Below are 22,655 nucleotides of genomic sequence, written 5' to 3' on the forward strand. Positions count from 1 at the left end.
TTATATTAACATACACATTATGTAGAATAAAAATGTCCCTTTTTTTCTGTGAATCAATATACTAATTAAAGTACTTTAAAATCACACTTCTTTGATAGAAGCTTTTAAAAGCAAAATAAAATATCCTTTGTAAAATAGTGTAAAAAAAAGTGTTACATGCATGCTGTATTTCCAGCTCTTGCTTGCATTTATACATGTTCCTTTGAGACTTGGAAAGGCAGACCAATGTACTAATAGCAAGATAGCACCTATCAGTGAACCTTGACCATGCACCTGCTGAACCAGTATGGTTCTCACTCCAGGCAGGGCACGTTCTGACACTATTCTGTTACATGTAAAGACGGGTTTGGTTGCAGTCTATATTGATTTAGATCTTGGTGGAGTGTCTCCGTTGTGGTCACACAACACAAATTACTTTTGATATTGTGGTTTGAGCCTCAAGACAGGAATAACAATTGTAATTTATACCTTCTAAAATGTTGAGATTCAAAAGATGTCACATTCAGAAGTGTTTAAAGAGGAACTGTAGTGAAAATTACATAATTAATACAATTGCTTATTGCTTACAATATTAATTTATAGATTATTTCGTCAGTGTTTGCCCATTGTAAAATCTTTCCTCTCCCTGATTTACATTCTAAAATTGATCACAGGTGGGGCCATCTTTAGTTCTGCAGGCGATCTGTACAAAATGTTCATAATGGAGAGTTCGATTCACAGAGGAAGATATTGCTTGCCTGGCAGTTGGAAAAATACGTTATTTCCCATAATACAATGAGGTTCAGAGACAGCAAACCGTCAGAACCATGGTCATAACATCACACTGTAGGAGGGGTTTCACCACCATATCAGCCATACAGACCCCCTGATGATCTGTTTGAGAAAAGGTAAAGATTTCTCCAGATATTGGAGCCAGGGATCAGCTATTATACAGACAAGATCTACACAGGGCGATAGGGTTATAGGTTAAAATTCTCATCCAAGCCCTATTTCATACAGCTTTATCAATCCCTGCCATATACTGATGAGCACCAAAAGTCCGAAACAGGCTGTCTACATGTGGGTTTGATAAGGCTGTGTAAAACTTAAAGCTATAAGCTTGCTATACACCAGCGGTTCTGGATGCTTGATTGGCTTAACAAGGGCGAAAAGGGATAATTTGCATATTCAGTAGAGCATTGTGGGTAACCACAAATGTTCACTTATAAACTGAATTATTGCAAATTTCCTTCTGTTTTAAGAAGGCAAATGACACCAAGGTTAATATTAGTTATAGTGTGAGGGGATCAAGTAGGGGAGGATAGAGTTAATAGCCAAAGCGAGAAGGTTAGGAGCTCAGGAAGGAGATTGCTTGGGAGGGGAGTAAGGGTGAAGTGTCAGGTAGATATTAATGTTAACCATAGGGGTTGTAAAAGAGGGAAGAGGGTAGGTTAGGGTTAGGTAATATGGAGAAAAAAAGGTGTTTGTTTATGGATAGGGTAATGATTGGAAACCAGTGCGAAAAAACAAAGCTTTTGTCACAAAGCTTATAGTAGAATATTGGTGACAGAACATTACTGATATTCTACCTATCAGTTACTAAACACGCAGCTTTATTAAATGTATACCCAGCACCCTTCCCCCACAGTGTATTTAAAAAGGGTATCTTTATTCCCTCTGCCAATGCCCATGAGCAATGTGTACCTGGCCTGACCAGTGTTAGTCATGAGTGTGCCAGTGAGGGCAGTTTCAGGTAAAGGTTGGGTAAAAGTCTGATATTCAATTAGGTTATTGATGAAGGAGCTGAGGATTGGGTAGGCGTTAACTGGAAGGCCATTAATAAAATATCATGGTTTCATTCATTTTGCTGATATCCACTGTCATGAAAATACAGTGCTAGGAGGCCACCTCCAAAGCAAATAATCCATGTAAGATGAGGTCAGTAATAATCACGAAAGATTGTACATGTCTGATCACCTCTCCCCAGCATGGCAGTGATATTTTTCAAGGACCCTGTAAGTATTAAATCATCATAGGTCTGAAACCAGTAACTGTCTTCTCACATTTGTGAGTACTTTTTTGGTAACTATAAAGAGGCAGATGTCTTACTGGGAACGAAAAACAGGGCAAGATATGACTTCCTCTTCAGACAGGAAGTAATGTATGGCCAAGTGTTTAATTCCCTCCTTCTTCCCTATAAAAAGTAGTGGTACAGATAAGCCCTGACACATACAGGCTTTACAGCAAGCTGGGCATTGTGTGTAATGGCATGTTCTTCTAATGAGGGGAAATGCATTTTATTGCTACCGGAGATAGCAGTAAGTGATCTCATTCAACTCAATGGGCTTCAGAAATAATATTTTAGACAAGAACACACATATGGAAACATAGGCTGTTTTGTTTTTGTTGTTGTTATTTTGCAATAGTGAGAATAGAAGTATCATTAATATTGTATCTGTAGCCAAAATGTACCCATGAAGTATTGAATGGACCATCTTAAGTGTTTACATTAAAGAAAAAAATGCACTCAGATTACAACACACCAGTCCCCTCAGTACTAGGCAATGGAGATAAGATCCAGCATTTTGTTTGTTCTGTTCCAACAGGCATATATTGTTGCTGTTGACCAGAGCACCTTCCAGGCTCACAGCTGCTGGCTGTCAAACTCCTTCTCCGTCTTTGTGTATGTGGCTGGTTGTCAGTGAGCAATGGGCTGTAGTCCCATACCTCTAGCTTCCAGCCATATGTGTAACAGGAACATGACTGAAAGGCACAGAGCTTCACCCAGCTGGACAGAGAAAAATCACATTCCCTGGATTCCTACAGCCTGAGGCATCAGCAGAAAAACTCCAAGCTGATTGTGATCAAATTGTCATAAAACCAATATTTGGCCTACTAAGACAACAAGTTACACAACAACCGCTTATTATCATAGGCAAACGCAGGGGGGGATTACATATGCCCAGAATCCCCCCTCAGACCAGGGCCAGTGCAGTGTCTGGGAAAAGACACAAGTTGAGACACCAGAATATTTGCAAGTATCCTGCAGCTCACATCACTGCCCCCTTTCTTTCCCGGCTACAGTTGACTACAGTTAGATAAAGCAGCAGCATGTGTACAGAGCATGGAGCAGCAACGTGTGTACAGAGCATGGAGCAGCAACATGTGTACAGAGCATGGAGCAGCAACGTGTGTACAGAGCATGGAGCAGCAACATGTGTACAGAGCATGGAGCAGCTCTGGGGAACTTAACAAACAAACACAGAACATTTATATCGCGCTTTTCTCCTAGCGGACTCAAAGCGACAGAGCTGCAGCCACTAGGACGCGCTCTATAGGCAGTAGCAGTGTTAGGTAGTCTTGCCTAAGGTCTCCTACTGAATAGGTGCTGGCTTACTGAACAGGCAGAGCCAAGATTCGAACCCAGGTCTCCTGTGTCAGAGGCAGAGCCCTTAACCATTACACTATCCAGCCACTCTTTTAAGAGTCAGGTATGTGCACAGCCCTGTGCCCCTACTGTGTGAATGCTTCACTTTCCCCTTCATTACCAGTGTCGGCTGTCCTCATTATTATCTGTATACAAATTGTTCCTGATCTATCCTGTTTTCGGTCAGACAGGAAATTGCATTATGTGTACCCAACATGATGTCCTACCATATTATTATACTGTATTGTGCATAGCTGAGGAAAACCTTTCAGGAATCCCCTCCGTGAAAATCCTGGGTTTGCCCCTGTATTATAATACACATTATGGTATAGATAAACTCATCACCCGGTTTATTTTAAAATGGTCAAACATGGGTCAATATTTCCAGAATATTAAACCTCTTTGATTGACTCTGCCACTGATCTTCTTCATCTTGCACAAAGCCTCTGAGCTAATCTTGTATTATAGGTCCACCACCAACACCCATCAAAGTGTAGGCTTACAAGTTCAAAGAAAGACTCACATTATAAGGTGTGAACGTTTCTTTTGCCACCACAGCTGAATCTATATAGTTTCACTACCATGTCCTACGTAACTCCTACCAGCAGCTGCAGCACATCCAATCAAGCTGCAGGGATTTCATATGCAAAATCATGGTTGAAGCTCTAAAAGTGCATGGTACAATTTTTCATTTTATTTTGATTATATAATTTAGTTCGATTATTCCGTTAGACCGAATATAAAGATTTTTCCATCATGTCCGATCAGACTTTTCTTGAAAAAAAACGGATAATCGTTTGAATTTCTTGATCGAAAAAAAAAATATTTTCAACTTTCATTCGATTCGATCATTTGGACTGAATAAACGGGAAAATCAAACCTTTTTATTGTATCGTCTATGGGCACCATAAGTGTGAAGTGTTTGGGATTTATACCAAATATTTATTTGCTCCTTACGAGCATAAATCAATAAAATACAGTACTAGATTAAAAATTCCACTTAATTATAGGTACTTATCACAGGGACCCAGTAAATGTGAACCACAATTTGATAAAAAGCAGGTAGGCACCGTCAACTTGTCTAGTATCAATTCCACCCGACTGGTTTTGCGTGCGTATCATCAGGGGCTTTGTGATGCTTGGAGTAAGTGGAATTTTTAGTCTGGTACTGTATTTTATGGATTTATGCTCATAAGGAGCAAATAAATATTTGGTGTAAATACCAAACGGTATATACTTAGAGCTTTAATCATACTTTAACATACGAAATCCCTGAAGCTTGTTTGGATGTGTTGAAGGTGGGAGTGACAGATAGAGTTGGGCCGAACCTCCGATTTTAGGTTCGCGAACCGGGTTCACGAACTTTCGCGGAAGGTTCGGTTCGCGTTAAAGTTCGCGAACCGCAATAGACTTCAATGGGGATGCGAACTTTGAAAAAAAAAAATGTATGCTGGCCACAAAAGTGATGGAAAAGATGTTTCAAGGGGTCTAACACCTGGAGGGGGGCATGGCGGAGTGGGATACACGTCAAAAGTCCCCGGGAAAAATCTGGATTTGACGCAAAGCTGCGTTTTAAGGGCAGAAATCATATTGAATGCTAAATGACAGGCCTAAAGTGCTTTAAAACATCTTGCATGTGTATACATCAATCAGGTAGTGTAATTAAGGTACTGCTTCACACTGACACACCAAACTGTTCACTGAACAGAACAGGTATACAGTGGCGGGTTCACTGAACAGAACAGGTATACAGTGGCGGGTTCACTGAACAGTACAGGTATGCAGTGGCAGGTTCACTGAACAGTACAGGTATGCAGTGGCAGGTTCACTGAACAGGTATGCAGTGGTGGGTTCATAGTACAGGTATGCAGTGGTGGGTTCACAGAACAGGTATGCAGTGGTGGGTTCACAGAACAGGTATGCAGTGGTGGGTTCACAGAACAGGTATGCAGTGGTGGGTTCACAGAACAGGTATGCAATGGTGGGTTCACAGAACAGGTATGCAGTGGTGGGTTCACAGAACAGGTATGCAGTGGTGGGTTCACTGAACAGGTATGCAGTGGTGGGTTCACTGAACAGGTATGCAGTGGTGGGTTCACTGAACAGGTATGCAGTGGTGGGTTCACAGTACAGGTATGCAGTGGTGGGTTCACAGAACAGGTATGCAGTGGTGGGTTCACAGAACAGGTATGCAGTGGTGGGTTCACTGAACAGGTATGCAGTGGTGGGTTCACTGAACAGGTATGCAGTGGTGGGTTCACTGAACAGGTATGCAGTGGTGGGTTCACAGTACAGGTATGCAGTGGTGGGTTCACAGAACAGGTATGCAGTGGTGGGTTCACAGAACAGGTATGCAGTGGTGGGTTCACAGAACAGGTATGCAGTGGTGGGTTCACAGAACAGGTATGCATTGGTGGGTTCACAGTACAGGTATGCAGTGGTGGGTTCACAGAACAGGTATGCAGCCAGGGACAAGCTAAGCCTAACTAATCTTTCCCTATGAGAGAAAGTGTGCAGCAGCTCGCCCTACTCTCACTAATGCAGGCACACGAGTGACCGTAATGGTCGCCGCTGCGCTGCCTGCCTTTTAGTAGGGGGGGGAGTGGCTCCAGGGGCTAGTGTAGCCTAATTGGCTACACTGGGCCTGCTGACTGTGATGTAGAGGGTCAAAGTTGACCCTCATGGTGCATTATGGGGCGAACCGAACTTCCGCAAAAGTTCGCCTGCGGGACGCGAACGCGAACCACTGAAGTTCGCATGGAACCGTTCGCAGGCGAACCGTTCGGCCCAACTCTAGTGACAGAGGTCGTGGGAGAGAAACTATATCAATTAAGCTGTGGTGGTAACAGAAATGTTCAGAACTTATAATTTGGGTTTTTCTTTGAACTTGGTAAGCTTACACGTTGATGGGTGTTGGAATACAAGATTAGAGCCAACGCTCTGTGCCAGGTTACATTGAAAAGGTCTCCTCTGAGGACTTGTGCTTTGGCAGCTTTTTGAATTGACATTGATTCTCAAGTGCAGACATTTATCTGTTTGGCTGACAATAATCTACTTAACCAATCATTAAACTTTGAATTGATTTTGGGCAGCTGAATGAAAGACATGCTCACAATGGCAATGGTACATTTTCCACATGTGGCTGGGAGGAGTGGTGGCTGGGGATTGATGGTAGCATAACTTTGTACTGCATTGAGGGGCACAAAGTTAACAGAGGTAGTGCTTTGAATGATTCACACTCAGATTTGTTTTGAAAACTGATCGAATTTGAGTGGTAGACTGTTTCTTGTTCCCCAATCAGGTTCTAATCAGGGAATAATTGATTGCTTGTTAACCTGCGCATGCTTAGTTTAAAGGCCCATACACACACTGTATTGATGTTGCCCGACGGTGCTGACGACGCATTCTGTTGTTATGTGTGGGCGGCAGAAGATGTTGTGTGGTGAGGACTGCTGTACACACGACGGATTATTAGCAGAGCTGGTCGTTATCATCCAATTCAACTTTAATCTAATGTGGGTACAGGCCTTTAAAGGAATACTTAAGGCAAAAAAAAAATGACATTTACTCACCTGGGGCATCCCTCAGCCCCCCGAAGCTGGATGGTGCCCTCGCAGCCTCGCTCCGATCGTCCTGTCCCCGCCGGCGGCTACTTCCGGTTCAGCGACAGCCGCCGACAGGCTGGGAACGCGGCTGATTTTCCGCGTTCCCAGCCACTGCTATCACCCTCTATGCTGCTATAGCGTATATATAGATGCTATAGCAGCATAGAGGGTGATAGCAGCGGCTGGGAACGCGGAAAATCAGCCGCGTTCCCAGCCTGTCGGCGGCTGTCGCCGAACCGGAAGTAGCCGCCGGCGGGGACAGGACGATCGGAGCGGGGCTGCGAGGGCTCCATCCAGCTTCGGGGGGCTGAGGGATGCCCCAGGTGAGTAAATGTCATTTTTTTTTTTTTGCCTTAAGTATTCCTTTAAGGTGGCCATACAGTACATCAGAAGATTATGGGCAGATTCGACCAAGAGACAAATTTATCTCTAATCAAATCTGCTTAGAGATAAATTTGTCTCTTGGTCGAAGCTGCGCATACACTACAGGGCGATTCCCATCCGATTTCAGCATGAAATCATCAGGGAATTGGCTGAGTCCGCCGCGTCTGCCCCGCGGTGCCCCCAAAATGTAGTTTTGTCCCATTTGTATGTAGTGTATGCATTTATATATTACCTGTCCTGTAGCAGCTTCCGCATGGTGTCTGTCCATCTCGCCGGGTAACATCCGCATACACGCTAGCGGCGCATAGCGTCCCGAAATTGGTCGCTTTGTCAGTCGGGCATGCACTTGGCAGCACCAATTTTCCTCCAATTCGATTATAACAATCGAATTGGATGGCCGATTGGTTGGTTGGTCGGCTGATGTTTGGCCACCTTAAGTATCTGAACAGATAATGACTGGCTTCAGGATATGTTGTTATCCCTGTGTATTTAGCATCAGGTTACACCTGCATATGACCTTTTCTTCAGAAAGTCCTAATGTACGTAATCTCAGGATTCTTTCCAATCCTGCATCACACCTAGCAAGCAACGGTCTGTGGTTTTAGATTAACCACCAAACTCATTTACCCATCGATGGTTGGGAAAATGTCAGCTGGAATGGTAGCGTCACAAGGCAAAATCGCAGTGTTCATTATTGATTCAGCACGCTTGCTTGCTATTAAGCAAACATTTGGCTTTGATAAAGACAAACTATTAAATAGCAGTCAGTAGTGCAATGAGATCCAATACTACAGAACATTCATTATGTGTCTTTTCTTAGCAACCAGGAATGGTTTACTTTAATTCATTTCCCGCACAGGTTGTCACTTACATGCTGCCAAGCAGGTGCATGGAAAATATTTTTCTTGTGACGTTTTTGCCTATTAGACTGGCAAAATCTGGCAAAAGACAACATGTCCTAGATGTTAGTCAACCAAGGCAATAGTTTAGCATTTTTGCTATAGTGCTGCCAGTAGGAGTGTTTTTAGTCATAGGCACAACAGGCAGATCTCTACGGTGAAGGCTGCAGGGGTAGAGGCAGGGGTGGAGCAATTGGGGTTGCAGAGGTTGCGACCGCCTCGAGGCCCTAGGGGCCCTCCCTCAACTGCATTATTAGCTCTCTATCGGTCCCGTGCTCATAATAATCACTTCTAAAGATCAGGGCCGGCGCTACCATTAAGGCAAAGGAGGCAGCTGCCCCAGGGCCCCAGAGCTTGTAGGGGCCCCCAGTGGCTACAAGAGGAAAAAATTTTTTTGCAAATCGGCCTTATAGTTTTTGAGAAAATCGATTTTAAAGTTTCAAAGGAAAAAAACAACACACATTTAAAAACCTGTCGACTTTAACGGTTAATAGCAAATCCACCATAAATGCTAGAAACCCTAAATTTGCAGGATATGTTAAGGAGATCATTAGGAATAAGACGAAAAAACAATTTTTCAAAAAGACGTTATAGTTTTTGAGAAAATCGATTTTAAAGTTTAGAAGGAAAAAAGTATACTTTTAAATGCGGTAAATGTCACTTTTAGTAGCAAACCTAACGGTAGTGTAATTTTACATGCATCAAACGAAAGCGCAGTAAATTTCCTGACGGGGTTTCCAGGGGGTCTATACGCAGCCGCAGCGCTTTGGCCAGGGATCGCTATACAGCTGCAATATGGCTGCATGAAGATCCCTGGCATTTTTTCCTATTTTCCCAATTTTTTTTTTATGTTTAGAGTGCGGGAATTTAAAAAAAAAAATTATGTGGGGTCCCCCCTCCTGAAACTTTTTAACCCCTTGTTCCCCATGCAGGCTGGGATAGCCAGAATGTGGAGCTCCGACCGATTGGGACTTCACACCATGACTATATCAGCTGCAAAAAAGGTCCCTTAATGCCGATTTTTGTTCCGGGGTATATGTTGGGGGGCCCCCCAGGTTTATTTTGCCCTGGGGCCCTATTGTTGCTTAAACCGGCCCTGCTAAAGATGCTTTGAATAGTAGTAATCATTAACAAACTGTTCCCTATCCCCTTCCTGCACCTCTGACACTGTAGTTGCCATTGGCAGGTTTTAGTGCGTCTTATCAATTGTTATGTATAGAGTGTTTGGGGGGCCCCATTGTAAAACTTGCATCGGGGCCCACAGCTCCTTAGCTACGCCACTGGGTAGAGGGATTTGTATTTAAAGAGGAACCGGGACCAAGACCTGAACTTCATCCCAATCAGTAGCTGAAACCCCCTTTCACATGAGAAATCTATTCCTTTTCACAAACAGATCATCAGAGGGCTCCGTATGGCTAATATTGTGGTGAAACCCCTCCCACAGGAAACTGAGGACCATGGTCCTGGCAGTTTCCTGTCTGTGAACCTTGTTGCATTGTGGGAAATAGCAGTTTACAGCTGTTTCCAACTGCCAAAAAAGCATGCAGCAGCTACATCACCTGGCAGCAGAAAAATATCACCATGTGATAAATGTCAGAATGTAAATCGGGGAGAGGAAAGATTTTACAATGGGCAAACACTGACTAAATCATTTATACATAATTATTGTAAAAATGAAGCACTTTTTTATTACATTATTTTCACTGGAGTTCCTCTTTAAGTTACAGTGAATACAGCAAGAAGAAAGCTATTATTTGGGAGTGACAGACTTAGTAAATCTGCCTGGGAGGTACAAGCTTGGGGGGGGGGGGGGGGCGGAGGGGTCACTGAATGTTAGAAATATATAATATGCAACTCAAATTAAAGGCATTTCTCTAAAAAACACTAACAATTTTCTTATGGATTTCCCTTTCTATACCTTCAGATTAGAAGGAGGACAGACTGATTTATGAAGGGAGGCAGAAGGGTAACTTTAAAGGACAACTGTAGTGAGAGGTATATGGAGGCTGACATATTTATTTCATTTTAAGCAATACCAGTTGCCTGGCAGCCCTGTTGGTTTATTTGGCTGCAGTAGTGTCTGAACATCACCAGAAACAAGCATGCAGCTAATCTCTTCAGATCGGACAATAATGTGAGAAACACCTGATCTGCATATGCTTGTTCAGGGTCTATGGCTAAATGTACTAGAGTCAGAGGATCAGCAGGAAAGCCAGGAAACTTGTTTTGCTTAAAAGGAAATATATATGGCAGCCTTTATATACCACTCACTTCAGTTGTCCTTTAACCAACATGCCTACAATCAGAAACCTTCTGTTATTTAAAGGGAACCTAAACTGAGAAGGATATGGATTTTTCCTTTTAAAATAATACCTTGTTGCCTGATTCTCCTGCTGATCATGTGTCTCTAATACTTTTAGCCACAGCCCCTGAACAAGCATGCAAATCAGGTGCTCTGACTGAAGTCAGACTGGATTAGCTGCATGCTTGTTTCAGGTGTGTGATTCAGCCACTACTGCAGCCAAAGAGATCAGCAGGACTGCCAGGCAACTGGTATTGTTTAAAAGGAGACAGTCATAACCCTCTCAGTTAAGGTTCCCTTTAACCACTTAAGTACCAGCGGTCTCTGCCCCCTTAAGGACCATTGGCTCCTGACCCTGTCTTTTAATGTAAGCCAATGGGAGCGGCTTACATTGAAAGACACAGCCAGGAGCCAATTAAATCAGCTCCTGTCCTGCTCACAGAGCTCTGCCGTCATAGAGACAGGCAGAGCCGGTGAGCTGCGGCGACAGACGGCGGGGATTAAGCGACGAGATCGGCGGGAGCGACAGATGCGCGCAGCGGTGGCTAATTAAAATCTATGCCCTGCAAGCCACGTGACCACCAAAACAGGGTGTAGATTTCAATTAGCTCAGTCCTTAAGTAGTTAACAGATGAAACCTGAAAGGATGCTTTAGGTAACTACCTTATTTCTGATTTTCTGATTTCTTTTTGATCTAGCTTTTTTTTTTTTGCACTAGACTTAATTAAAAACCTTATTGTGTTGTCGTCATAATTTTTAATAATATTATATGTTTATGCAGCCACTGGATTGTATATTCTGCTCACAGAAGAACGTGAACCTGTATTACTTGGGGCTGGTACGCCAATGTATGATCTGGCATTGTGTATCTGAAGGTGGCCACTAAGGTCTAACTTCTAGCAAAACATTGTTTGAGCCATCAGATAATTCTGATCAGAAGTGAAATACACATTGTTCACTACACCATTAACTAACCAATCTTTGCTTCCTATCTAGCACAACAGACAAGAAAATCCAAATTTTGGTTCAACAAAAATCCAATCAGACGGTTTTTATAATCGTTAGTGCCCATCAACAGATATTATTTACAACCAATCCTATCAGAATTATCTTATCGGACTTTTCACTAGAAATTGGATCGTTTGTGGCCACCTTTACTGCTTATTACCTGTATTGTGTTGTATGTCACCCCTATTATCATTGTCTGTAACCTTATTTATTGTCAAGCGCAACGTAATATGTTGGCACTATATAAATCCAATAAATAATAATAATAATTTTCATCAGACCTTTACTGTCAAGTCATTGACTGTCCCTCTGAGGAGCTCCCAATCTAATCCCTACCATACCATCCCTACCATACCATCTGTAATTTCCAAAGCTAATCTAACCACCTGTTCTTTGGATCCTATTCCCTCCCATTTCATTCCGCAGTTATCCTCATCCCTTTTGCCTGCACTAACAACGCTATTTAACCTGTCCCTCTCTACTGGCATCTTTCCGTCGCCACTCAAAAAGGCTGTTGTGACACCACTACTTAAAAAAACATCTCTAGATCCTACCACACTCGCCTACTACGTCTCACTTCTCCCATTTGCATCCAAACTACTTGAACGCCATATACATGCAGAATTAAGCCATTATTTATCTGCTAACTCCCTACTTGATCAGTTCCAGTCTGGCTTTCGCTCTAACCACTCCACGGAAACAGCCCTTACCAAAGTGGCCAATGACCTTCTTACAGCTAAATCCAAAGGTCAATTTTCCATACTCATCCTTCTTGACCTGTCATCAGCATTTGATACTGTCGACCACACCTTACTCCTACAAATACTTTCAAATGTAGGAATAAAGGGCCTTGCTCTCACATGGTTATCTTCCTACCTCTCTGGAAGGTCCTTCACAGTCTTCTACTCAGATCAGATCTCTTCTCCTCATGCTTTGTCTGTCGGGGTTCCCCAAGGCTCTGTCCTTGCTCCTCTCCTCTTTTCCATCTACATGCACGGTCTTGGTGATTTAATCAACTCATTCGGGTTTCAATACCACCTCTATGCAGACGATACACAACTGTACCTCTCTGCCCCAGATCTTAACTCCCTCCTTAAACGTGTTCCTGACTGCTTGTCTGCTATATCCTCCTTCATGTCCTCTCGCTTCCTAAAACTTAATATGAGTAAAACTGAACTAATAATTTTTCCACCGTCTCTGTCCACCTCCCTGCCTGAAGTAACAATAAATGTTAATAACACTCCCATAACTTCAGTTCCCAAAGCTCGGTGCTTGGGGGTAATATTCGACTCATCTCTCTCTTTTATTCCTCATGTTCACTCCATAACCAGCTTCTGCCATCTCCAACTCAAAAACATATCTTGCATCCGTCCTTTTCTCACTCAAGACACAACTAAAATGTTAATACATGCTCTCATAATTTCTCGTTTGGACTACTGCAACATACTACTCTGTGGACTACCTTCTAACAGACTGGCACCGCTCCAGTCGGTACTGAACTCAGCTGCTTGTCTCATTCATCTTTCTTCTCGATCTTCCTCTGCCGACCCTCTTTGTCAAGCTCCTCCCTGGCTGCAAATTAACCAGAGGATTCAGTTCAAACTTCTAACCCTAACCTACAAAGCTCTCCACAATCTCTCTCCCCGGTACATATCCTCACTAATTTCCAGATACAAACCCAATCGCAATCTCAGATCGGCACATGATCTTCTGTTGTCCTCCTCTAGAATCACCTCCTCACATTCACGCTTACAAGACTTCGCACGCGCTTCACCCCTCTTCTGGAATGCCCTCCCACAACACATCCGTCACTCGCCAACCTTTGTTGCCTTTAAACGCTCTCTAAAAACACACTTGTTCCGACAAGCATATGCGCTACCCTAGGCCACTTCCCTTTGTCCTAAGACCAAATTGCACTCCTACTAGGTGTCCTAAAACACACAGCCTCTATATATTTGCTGCATACTACCCCTCCTCTTGTTTCCCCCCATCCCCTTTAGATTGTAAGCCCGCAAGGGCAGGGTTCTCTCCCCCTTTTGTGTTTTGGTAACCATTATACATTTTATTCATCATGTTTATTTATTCATCAGTGCATAGCATAGCAAAATCGCGGCCGCGAACGTCGGGGAATCGCCGGTAATTGCGATTCAGCAATCGCTAGCATTCAGCGTGAACGCTAGCGATTGCTAGTGGAAAAGGGCCCTAAGGGCCTGTTCTCACTTGTAGTCACAAAACGCTAGTTAGATTTTTTTTTTGTATTGGGGTGATCGGAAAATAATTTGGAAAATTGGAAAATCAATCGGATATCAGATCAGAACTGTTGGAAATAATCAATTTGACCCGTCTTTCTGATGGGAAATTGCATCGTGTGTATCAGGCATTTTCGTGGGGATCCAATTAACTTATCAGAATGTATATAGGATGTGGGAGGAAACTAGAGTACCTTTTAGTAAGTACTAGAGTGCCGGGTAGAAATATGGTCCACCGCAATGAATATTCAGTTAGTTGAAGCAGCCTGGTAAGCATCCATATGCGCTGTGCATTAGAAACATGACCCTTATTTATGATTATATAATGACCTTAATATGAAACCACCTCTCTCAAGGAGCTTGGTTGGTTATATTTATAAGAAGCACAGTGTATGTTTTCCTCATGTCTGCGTGGGTTTCCTCTTGGCACGCCTTTTTCCTCCCACATCTGAAAAATATACAGATAAAATAATTGGCTTTCCCCTAAATCGGCCCTAGGCTATGCTGGACGTATGACTATGGTAGGGATTAGCTAATATGAGAGGTAAAGAAGGTAACATAAGACCTCAAATCCAAAAATACAAAAACTTTATTGGAACACCTTCAAAATAGACACCAAGTCACACTAATTTATGGTAGGGATTAGATTGTGAGCCCCTCCGAGAGACAGTTAGTGACAAGACTATGTACTCTGTAAAGCACTGTGGAAGATGTCAGCACTATATATATATATAATATATAAATACATAATACATAATATAAATACATAATAATAATAAGAATCAGGGGACAGTGACCATTATTTCTAAGTATGCAGATTTAGGGCTTGATTCACAAAGCGGTGCTAACCTACTTAGCACGTCTAAAGTCTTTAGACGTGCTAACCAGGGTGCTAAGTAGGTTAGCATCGGATTTCTCAATCAGATCGCGCGCTAACTTTGCGCGCGCAAAGTTTTACGGGCGCAAAGTTTTACACGCGCTAAGTCCCATAGGCTTTAATGGGCACTTCGTGCGGAGGGCCCTGTGCTCTGTGCAGTACGCGCGTAAAGTTTTACGCGCATAAAGTTTTATGCCCGAAAAGCTTGTTTAGACGTGCTAAGGGGGTTTTCACAGGCGTGCTAACAGTTAGCACCGCTTTGTGAATCAAGCCCTTAGGGATCAACCACAACTGACATTGGAACATCAAGATAGACCTTAATAAAATGGCGCTCCTTATCCTCAGTATGAATAATGAAGTAAGAATATGTATGTAACGAGTATGAACAATGACTATTTCCTTGTATACTCTAATAATAATAATAAATCTGATTTGCTTTTCCATTCCAGGCTCACGCTATGGTTTGGCACACCTATAATGCCCATTTCCGCCACCTACAGAAGGGGTACCTGTCTGTGACCCTGGGATCCCATTGGTTAGAGCCAGAAAAAAGAAACACTGACCCTTCAGTTATTGATATGTGTCAGTGGTCCTTGGAAGCTGTACTTGGACGCTTCGCAAAACCTATTTTCACCGATGGTGATTATCCTGAGAGTCTCAAGACCAAGTATGGCTCTATTTTGCCTAAGTTCTCTGAGAATGAGAAAAAGTACATCCAAGGGACAGCAGACTTTTTTGCTTTCTCCTTTGGACCAAATAACTTCAAGCACTCAAATGATGGCAATTCAGGAAGGGTCTCCATTCATTTGAGAGGAGTAATGAACTGGATTAAATTGGAATATAACAATCCCAGGATCCTAATCATGGAAAATGGCTGGTTCTCCAATAGCAACATCAGAACAGAAGACACTACTACGCTGTACATCATGAAGAAGTTTATCAATGATGTCCTACAAGGTAGATACACATTATATTTGCTTTAGTTCCATGTGTTAAAATCACACAATAGGCCTGATTTTCAAAAGTTCTCCAAAGCTGCAGATCATTGGAAAACTTAAAGTAAACTAGAGGCAACCCTATGGTGAAAAATCTAGATACTTACCTAAGAAGATTGAAGCCTCTGGAAACTTAAGAGGCTTCCTGTGCCCTCTTGGAGACCACCACGCCTGCCCAGGTCCCTCCTGAAGATCAGATCACGCTTCTCTTTATACACAAGCGTGGTTGTGCCTGCGCAGTAGCACAGTGCGGCTGTGCAGAGACCGTAAACTCGTGCATGAAGAGGAGCAAGGTCGTGATCAGAAATCTGACTAGCTTTTGTTGGACTACTTTCAGGGGTTTGTGCATGGCAACAGTGGGGCTAGGAGGGCATGGGAAGCCTCTGCAAGATCCAGAGACTTCCCCCTTCTTAGGTAAGTATCTATTTTTTTTTCATTATTTTTGCCTCAGGTACACTTTAAGAAATTCTGCAAATCTGAACTGGTGAAATCAAACCATTGTGAGAATTGCTGAAAGTTACATAGTAGAATTTAACGGAAACCAGAGCTGAGATAAACTAAAAGTTTTATACATCTCTCTAGCTGCTGCTGGAGAGATACGTAGAGGGCGTACTTATTTTGCACAGACTGGCCGCGACTGGCTGAAGTTACGGGACCCAGTATCGAAGAGGGAGGAGACTGGGGACGGCGATGTGGGAGTGATCCGTACGCATGGGGCTGTTGGAAGCCTCAGATATGTATAACACTTTTAATTTATCTCGACTCTGGTACACTTTAATAACCATGTTGGGTGAAAAGCTAGTTTAACCACTTCAGCCCTCAGTCGTGTTTCACTTTATGCATCCAAGCAACTTTCACCTCCCATTCATAATAAAAAAAAAATAGAAATATTTCATCTTTACATGAATATTTAAAAAGTTTAGACCCTTAGGTAAATATTTATGTTTTTTTTTTATTATTGTAATGTTTTTTTTTTATTAAACATTTTATTTGGGTATTTTTGGGAGGGTGGGATGTAAATAGTAATTTTTTTATGTAAATATGTGTTTGGTTTTTTTTTTTTTTTTTTTTTAATATAGATGTAGTTTTACTATTTGGCCACAAGATGGCAGCCATGAGTTTGTTTACATTACGTAACATGTACACATAGAGGGATGTAGGGGGGACGTGACAGGCAGAAAGAGTGAGGCTTCCGAGAGAAGCCGTCACTTTTTCTGATGGGGAAAGGGATCAGTGATCGGGCACCATGTCCCGATTCATTGATTCCCTGGGTAACAAACCGTGGGCGGGAGCATGTGTGCACGCGCGCGATTAGCTATACGTCCAAAAGGCCAAAGTAGTTAAGTACAGGTGTACCCCAAAGTTGTTAGCCTGTTCTTCAATAATCCTCTGTGGTTAATCCTCCTTGTCCAACTGTATTGTAGTTTCTGCAGCTGGGTGCCTCCTGCTCAGTGTGCTCAACCCCCCGCCCCCTCCTTTTCTCTCCACAACAGAAAGCCAAGTAGCAACCTGTATAGAATCACTCAAAATGATCACAAACTATCATTTCCAGCAACATTCAATGTCTATATGTAGCATTAGTTGCGTGATTGGAGATATGTAAACAAGACTAGCCATAGGCTTCATAGTGCTCTGTGTCAAGTCTTAGAATGATGGACCTATACTGACCATCATACATTGGCTTCAATTCATCAAAGGCTGTGCGGAAGAAAATACAAGTTGGGAAAATACCGCATTTGGTATTTTAGACTTTTTTTTTTTTTTTTTGCTAATTCGTCAAGATTTTCACAGGTGCTGCAGAAGTTCGGTAATTTACCGAAAAAATGGGCTTCAATTCACAAAAAACCTGTTCGGTAACAGCAAAAGTGTGGAGCTGTCTCTGTTGTTGCTGTTCTAATGAGGGCATTACAATAGTATTACAATACTACGAGGCATACCCGACATCCCTTTAGATGTACATGTTTGTTCTACTCCCTTTGAATCTGTCTAATAGTCTTTCTTAACATTTTATTTTATTGCCACAGTTTAGATGAACTTCCAAGAAACATTAAACATGCCATGTTTAGATGATTTCAGCACTTGCTCCTCGGCATCTTCAAACAGGAACCTAAATGGTTAGACATCTGAAGGGCTGCAGGGGAAATCTCTTTTGTGCCGGCTCTCTCCTCCACTGACTGGGGAAGAGAAGTTAGTTCCTCCTGAGAGCATGTTGTAGCGCATCAGAGGGACTTGCAGGAGAGGAAAGCTGTTTCTATTGGCTTTCTGCTTCTGACATTTATGTTTTATCGCATCCTGAAGCTGGTTTTTGACACATCAGAGCTGCCGGTAATTACTGAACCTGTTACTGGGCTTTACCGCATGCTGTAAATTTCATGAATTGACATTTACAGATATTTGTTGAGCTGTTTACCGTACGAGTCGCTAATTTATCTCACAGCTTGGTCATTTCAGCTTGCCAGGCGGTAACAGCCTTGATGAATTGACATTACTAAATGCTCTGTAAAATCAGCTGTTTTCAGTATTACCGAATGCGGTAATGCTTAGTGAATTGAAGCCATTGCCTTCCATAACTGGACAGCTCAGTGGCTTAGTAGTTAGTTCTCTTGTCATACAGCCCCAGTGTTGCATGTTTAATTCTCACTCAGGACACTATATGCGTGGAAGTTTGGATGGATGGAGTTTACTGGTGGTTCTGCAGACTTACATTTAGTACTAAACATATATCTGTTCTCCTTATAGAGGTAGAGCCCTGTAACCGTCTCAGTTAAGCTCAGCCCAGTCCATGGAGAATCCACCTAGGCATGAACATAAGATTGGTGTACAGTCCTACCTTGATGTAGCTTCAACTTTTCTATCACTGGTTAAGATAATACAGATTGCTAGCGAGCTCAAGGTGAACCAGCATTCCTAGGAGTGTGTAAGGGACTGAAGGAGATCAAATAGCCTCCTTACTAAAATGCTATGCAGAACAGAAGTTTGCATTCTTAAAACAGAAGGTATTTGCAATTATTGAGGTTGGAGTGAGCTCTGAAGTGTCCCACAATGCATCAGTGCTGATTCTGAACATGCAAAACATCTCTTTAGAACCTCTGGAATGCATTGATGTGTCAGCTTGTTAATATTACACAGCCACATTTATCCAACATGCATACAGGCTGCTTTGGATTAGTTGATCCTCAACAGTGCATGGAATGCAATAATGTGGCTCAATGGGGTAGGTAGGACTGCCCAAAGTTACAAATTGCCCAGCAAGCTCATGGTGAACCATAACTCCTAAGAGTGTGTAAGGGGCTGAAAGAGATCAAAAAGCCTCTTTACTAGAATGCTTGAAAAACAAAGCAGATCAAGAGCCCCAATAGTGCATTATGTAAAACCAGTTGGTCTAAAAAGTAATTATATGAGAATATACTCACAAAGGTGGGTGACCTCTGGTAACCACTCAATAGGTAGGTGGAGAGAATAGACCCGACCCCACTCAGGTTAAAAATGTCTCTCTCCGTAGAAGTAGAAAAACAGAGGCTAACAACCCCCAACACAGGGTGGATACTCAGGATAAACAATTGTTCAAAGCGGAGGTCCAGATAAGGAGAAGATAGTTAAAAACCATTGAAAAAGGGAAGGCAGTGGTGGACTTACCTCCCAAAAGTAAGATGTTTTGAATCAGGATGATACCATTTATTGGCTCTACTGCTCCCAAAAGTAGACACACGATCAGTTATTGACTGAAAAACATCTTTATTCAAATAGACTCCAAAGTAATAGCAATGAGTTTCACGGGCAACATCCCGCTTCATCAGGTAGTATATGGAGCTTGTAAAGATCCAGCCAGGTATGAGCGCCTTTGGAGTTCTCTTTATGAAAAGCAGAAGTTTGCCTTCTTAAAACAGAAGGCAATTGTGATTGGTTAAGATAATATAAACCTTGTAAACTATTGTGATTTAGTCCTGAAATTAACATTTTGTTTTGCTTTTGTGTGAACAGCTATTAAATATGATGGCATCGAGATCTTCGGCTACACTGCTTGGTCTCTGATGGACAGTTTTGAATGGCAAGAAGGCTACAAAATTAGGCGTGGACTGTTTTATGTAGACTTCAACAACAAAGACAAAACATTAACACCCAAATCATCTGCACTTTATTATAAGCAAGTCATTGGTCAGAATGGATTCACTTTAGCTACTTCTGATTTACCAGTTCAAGGGCAGTTTCCCTGTGACTACTCCTGGGGAGTGACTGATTCAATACTGAAGGTAAGAATTCACACTCTGCACAGACACATTTCTTACTATCCAAATAAAATGATCCACACCAGCACTGTACATAGCAGGGGCGTAACAATACACCCTGCAAGGGATGCAGCCGCAGGGGGGCCCAGGAGCCACAAGGGGGCCATCCCTGAAAGACTGACAACTAAGGGCACAGAGAGGAAAAAAAACCTCCTGCTCTCTGCACAATTGTTCTAATACTGCATCTGCTCAGCCACTGACAAGGAATCATATGAAGTTTTGCAGACAAAGATTTGTAGGCAATCCCTATTCAGTGTTCAGCACAGTCTTTTGTACAGTGCTGGTCTACCCCCAGCAGGTGGGGGCCCCATCCAAAGTTTTGCAGGAGGGGGCAGTGATTTCTAGTTACACCCCTGGTACATAGCACATACTGTAAGCCCAAGAAAGTTTATCAACAGTTATAGTGGGTAGCATGAGTTGGATGAAGCATAATTTGGTTGTTTTGGCTGTGACATTAGGTTATTTCTATGTATCAGTGCTATGTTACCACTCACCTCAATGAAACCCTGTATTTTCCTACATTGTGATGGAGCAGAGTGTTCCGTACACGCAAATAGGCACCCAGCATAACAAATTAGAACTCCTTACTAAAAGAAAAATGTGCAGAGATATATCATATAGAACCATCAGGAAATGAAGCTTACTTAAAGTGAACCTCCAGACTAAAAATCGACTCAGCAGCACTGAAAAGGCCTGGTGTTTCTTTAACAGTTTCACAGCATCAGAACTTTGTTTCTCTTATATAAGCCTCATTTTTAGCTGCACAGAAGAAAACTGCCCGGGCAGTTTTCCCTTTATGCTGTGCAAAGCATGATGGGATTTCTGATGTTAATGTTCTCGCTCTGCTGTTTAGGTGCAATTTTTTTTTTTTACATTTTGAATTTGACATTTGAAGCCCAGTGTGTGCAGCTGGGAGGGGTTATCAGGACACCGGACAGTTGGAACTGTGTCTCATGCTCCCTGTCACCTCCTTTCAACCAAAAAGATGGCTGCCCCCATGACAAAGATGGCAGCCCCCATGAATCACAAACATTTGCCTGTTCTTTTAAAACAGGGTGGGTAAAATATTATATTACCTATCTATTCTAATTAACATAACTAATGTAACTTAATAACAGTAGGTTTGTTTAGGCTGAAGTTCCCCTTTAATACAGAGAGGTACATAGAGAATGAATACAGGAAATAACAACCCCATAAAGATCATCATCACATTTTACACACAGTGACATCTTGTGGTTGTTTTACTATACTGCAGTTTAAGGTCATAATGTTGTTAAATCTTTAACATATCGGAGCTTTCTGAGCCATGAGAAGCTTAACGGACACCGGAAATTAGAGGAATATTGAGGCTTCCATATTTACTTGATTTTACTCAATGCAAATTGCCTGGCTGTCCTGATGATCGTTCTCTTTTATACTTTAATAGGTATAGGTTTAGGTATGTGCACATGTACAATTACTGTCTTTGGCAGGGATCGGGACTTAATCCCTCAGGTGAGAGTTTGGGGCCAAATTCAGTACAGATGCATTGCTAGCTTGTAGGCTAGCGACACTATGGCTTCAATTCACAAAGCTTAACTCCTGTCTTTAATAACTCTTCTGAGCTGTTTTACAGTTATCACAATTATATCACCATGGTGATAACTGTAAAACAGCTCAGAAGAGTTATTAAAGACAGGAGTTAAGCTTAGTGAATTGAGGCCAATATTTCTATGGAGAAAAGAGGAGGGGTGACAGCATAGCACACGATGGAGCAGAATGGAGACAGCAGGGTGATTAGGAAAATGTTGCTCAGTCGGGATAATCCACCAGTCCATCTAGTTGACACATTGGGGGGGGGAACGCGATCCAGCGTATACAGGCTAGATTCTCTAGTGTGTAGACGGCTTAACCCTTAAAGCAAACCTGAAGTGAGAGGGATATGGAGGCTGCTTTATTTGTTTTCTTTTAAACAATGCACATTGCTAGGCTGTCCTGCTGATTCTTTGTCTTTAATACTATTAGCCATAGACCCCTGAACAAGCATGCAGATCAAATGTTTGACTCAAGTTTGACTGGATTTGCCTCATAATTATTTCAGGTGTGTGAATCAGACGCTACTGATGCCAGAATGATCAGCAGGATGCGAGACAACTGGTATTGTTTAAAAGGAAATAAATATGGCCGCCTACATGTCCTTTAAGATGAAAGTCCATTAAGAGAACTGCTTTTTGGAATCATTGCTGCATTGGACAGTGTGAATTAACTCTCTCGAGGGATCAATTCACACAGTTTGATGCAGTTATGATTCCAAAAAGCAATTGCCATCTGTCTCCAAGTTCCCTTGGAAATAACCTCAAGTCAAATGCAAAAATAAGTCATGAACAATTAATGGGAATGGCCATTTGCTAGTGCTTGTGTCTACATTTTGTTATAGAATAAACTATATATGGCAGAAAAGCTAATGGTCTTACTTCCAATGTCCTGCTTCTGTCGGAGGTATTTCTGGGCACGCCCCTGGTCTATACAGTTTTATTCCTTTTGTGAGAACTTAATACAAATTAATTTTCTTTATTTTTTTCTTTACTTTGGGGGAGAAGACATATTGATGAAATATAATGACATTAGGCAATTAACTCATCCATTCTGCCCATTACTCTGCTTC

General features: G+C 42.3%; 1 protein-coding gene across 1 annotated transcript in view; it reads left to right on the forward strand.

The window, feature by feature from the left end:
- KLB (klotho beta) overlaps positions 1–22,655 on the forward strand; it is a 53,685-nt gene that overhangs the window by 25,362 nt on the left and 5,668 nt on the right. Inside the window, exons 2-3 of the mRNA XM_068268088.1 lie at positions 15,180–15,687; positions 19,707–19,975. Of these exons, the coding sequence (XP_068124189.1) occupies positions 15,180–15,687; positions 19,707–19,975 (777 nt within the window). The remainder of the gene's footprint in view (positions 1–15,179; positions 15,688–19,706; positions 19,976–22,655) is intronic.

This window comes from Hyperolius riggenbachi, chromosome 1, assembly GCF_040937935.1.
Source record: "Hyperolius riggenbachi isolate aHypRig1 chromosome 1, aHypRig1.pri, whole genome shotgun sequence".
Lineage (NCBI taxonomy): Eukaryota > Metazoa > Chordata > Amphibia > Anura > Hyperoliidae > Hyperolius > Hyperolius riggenbachi.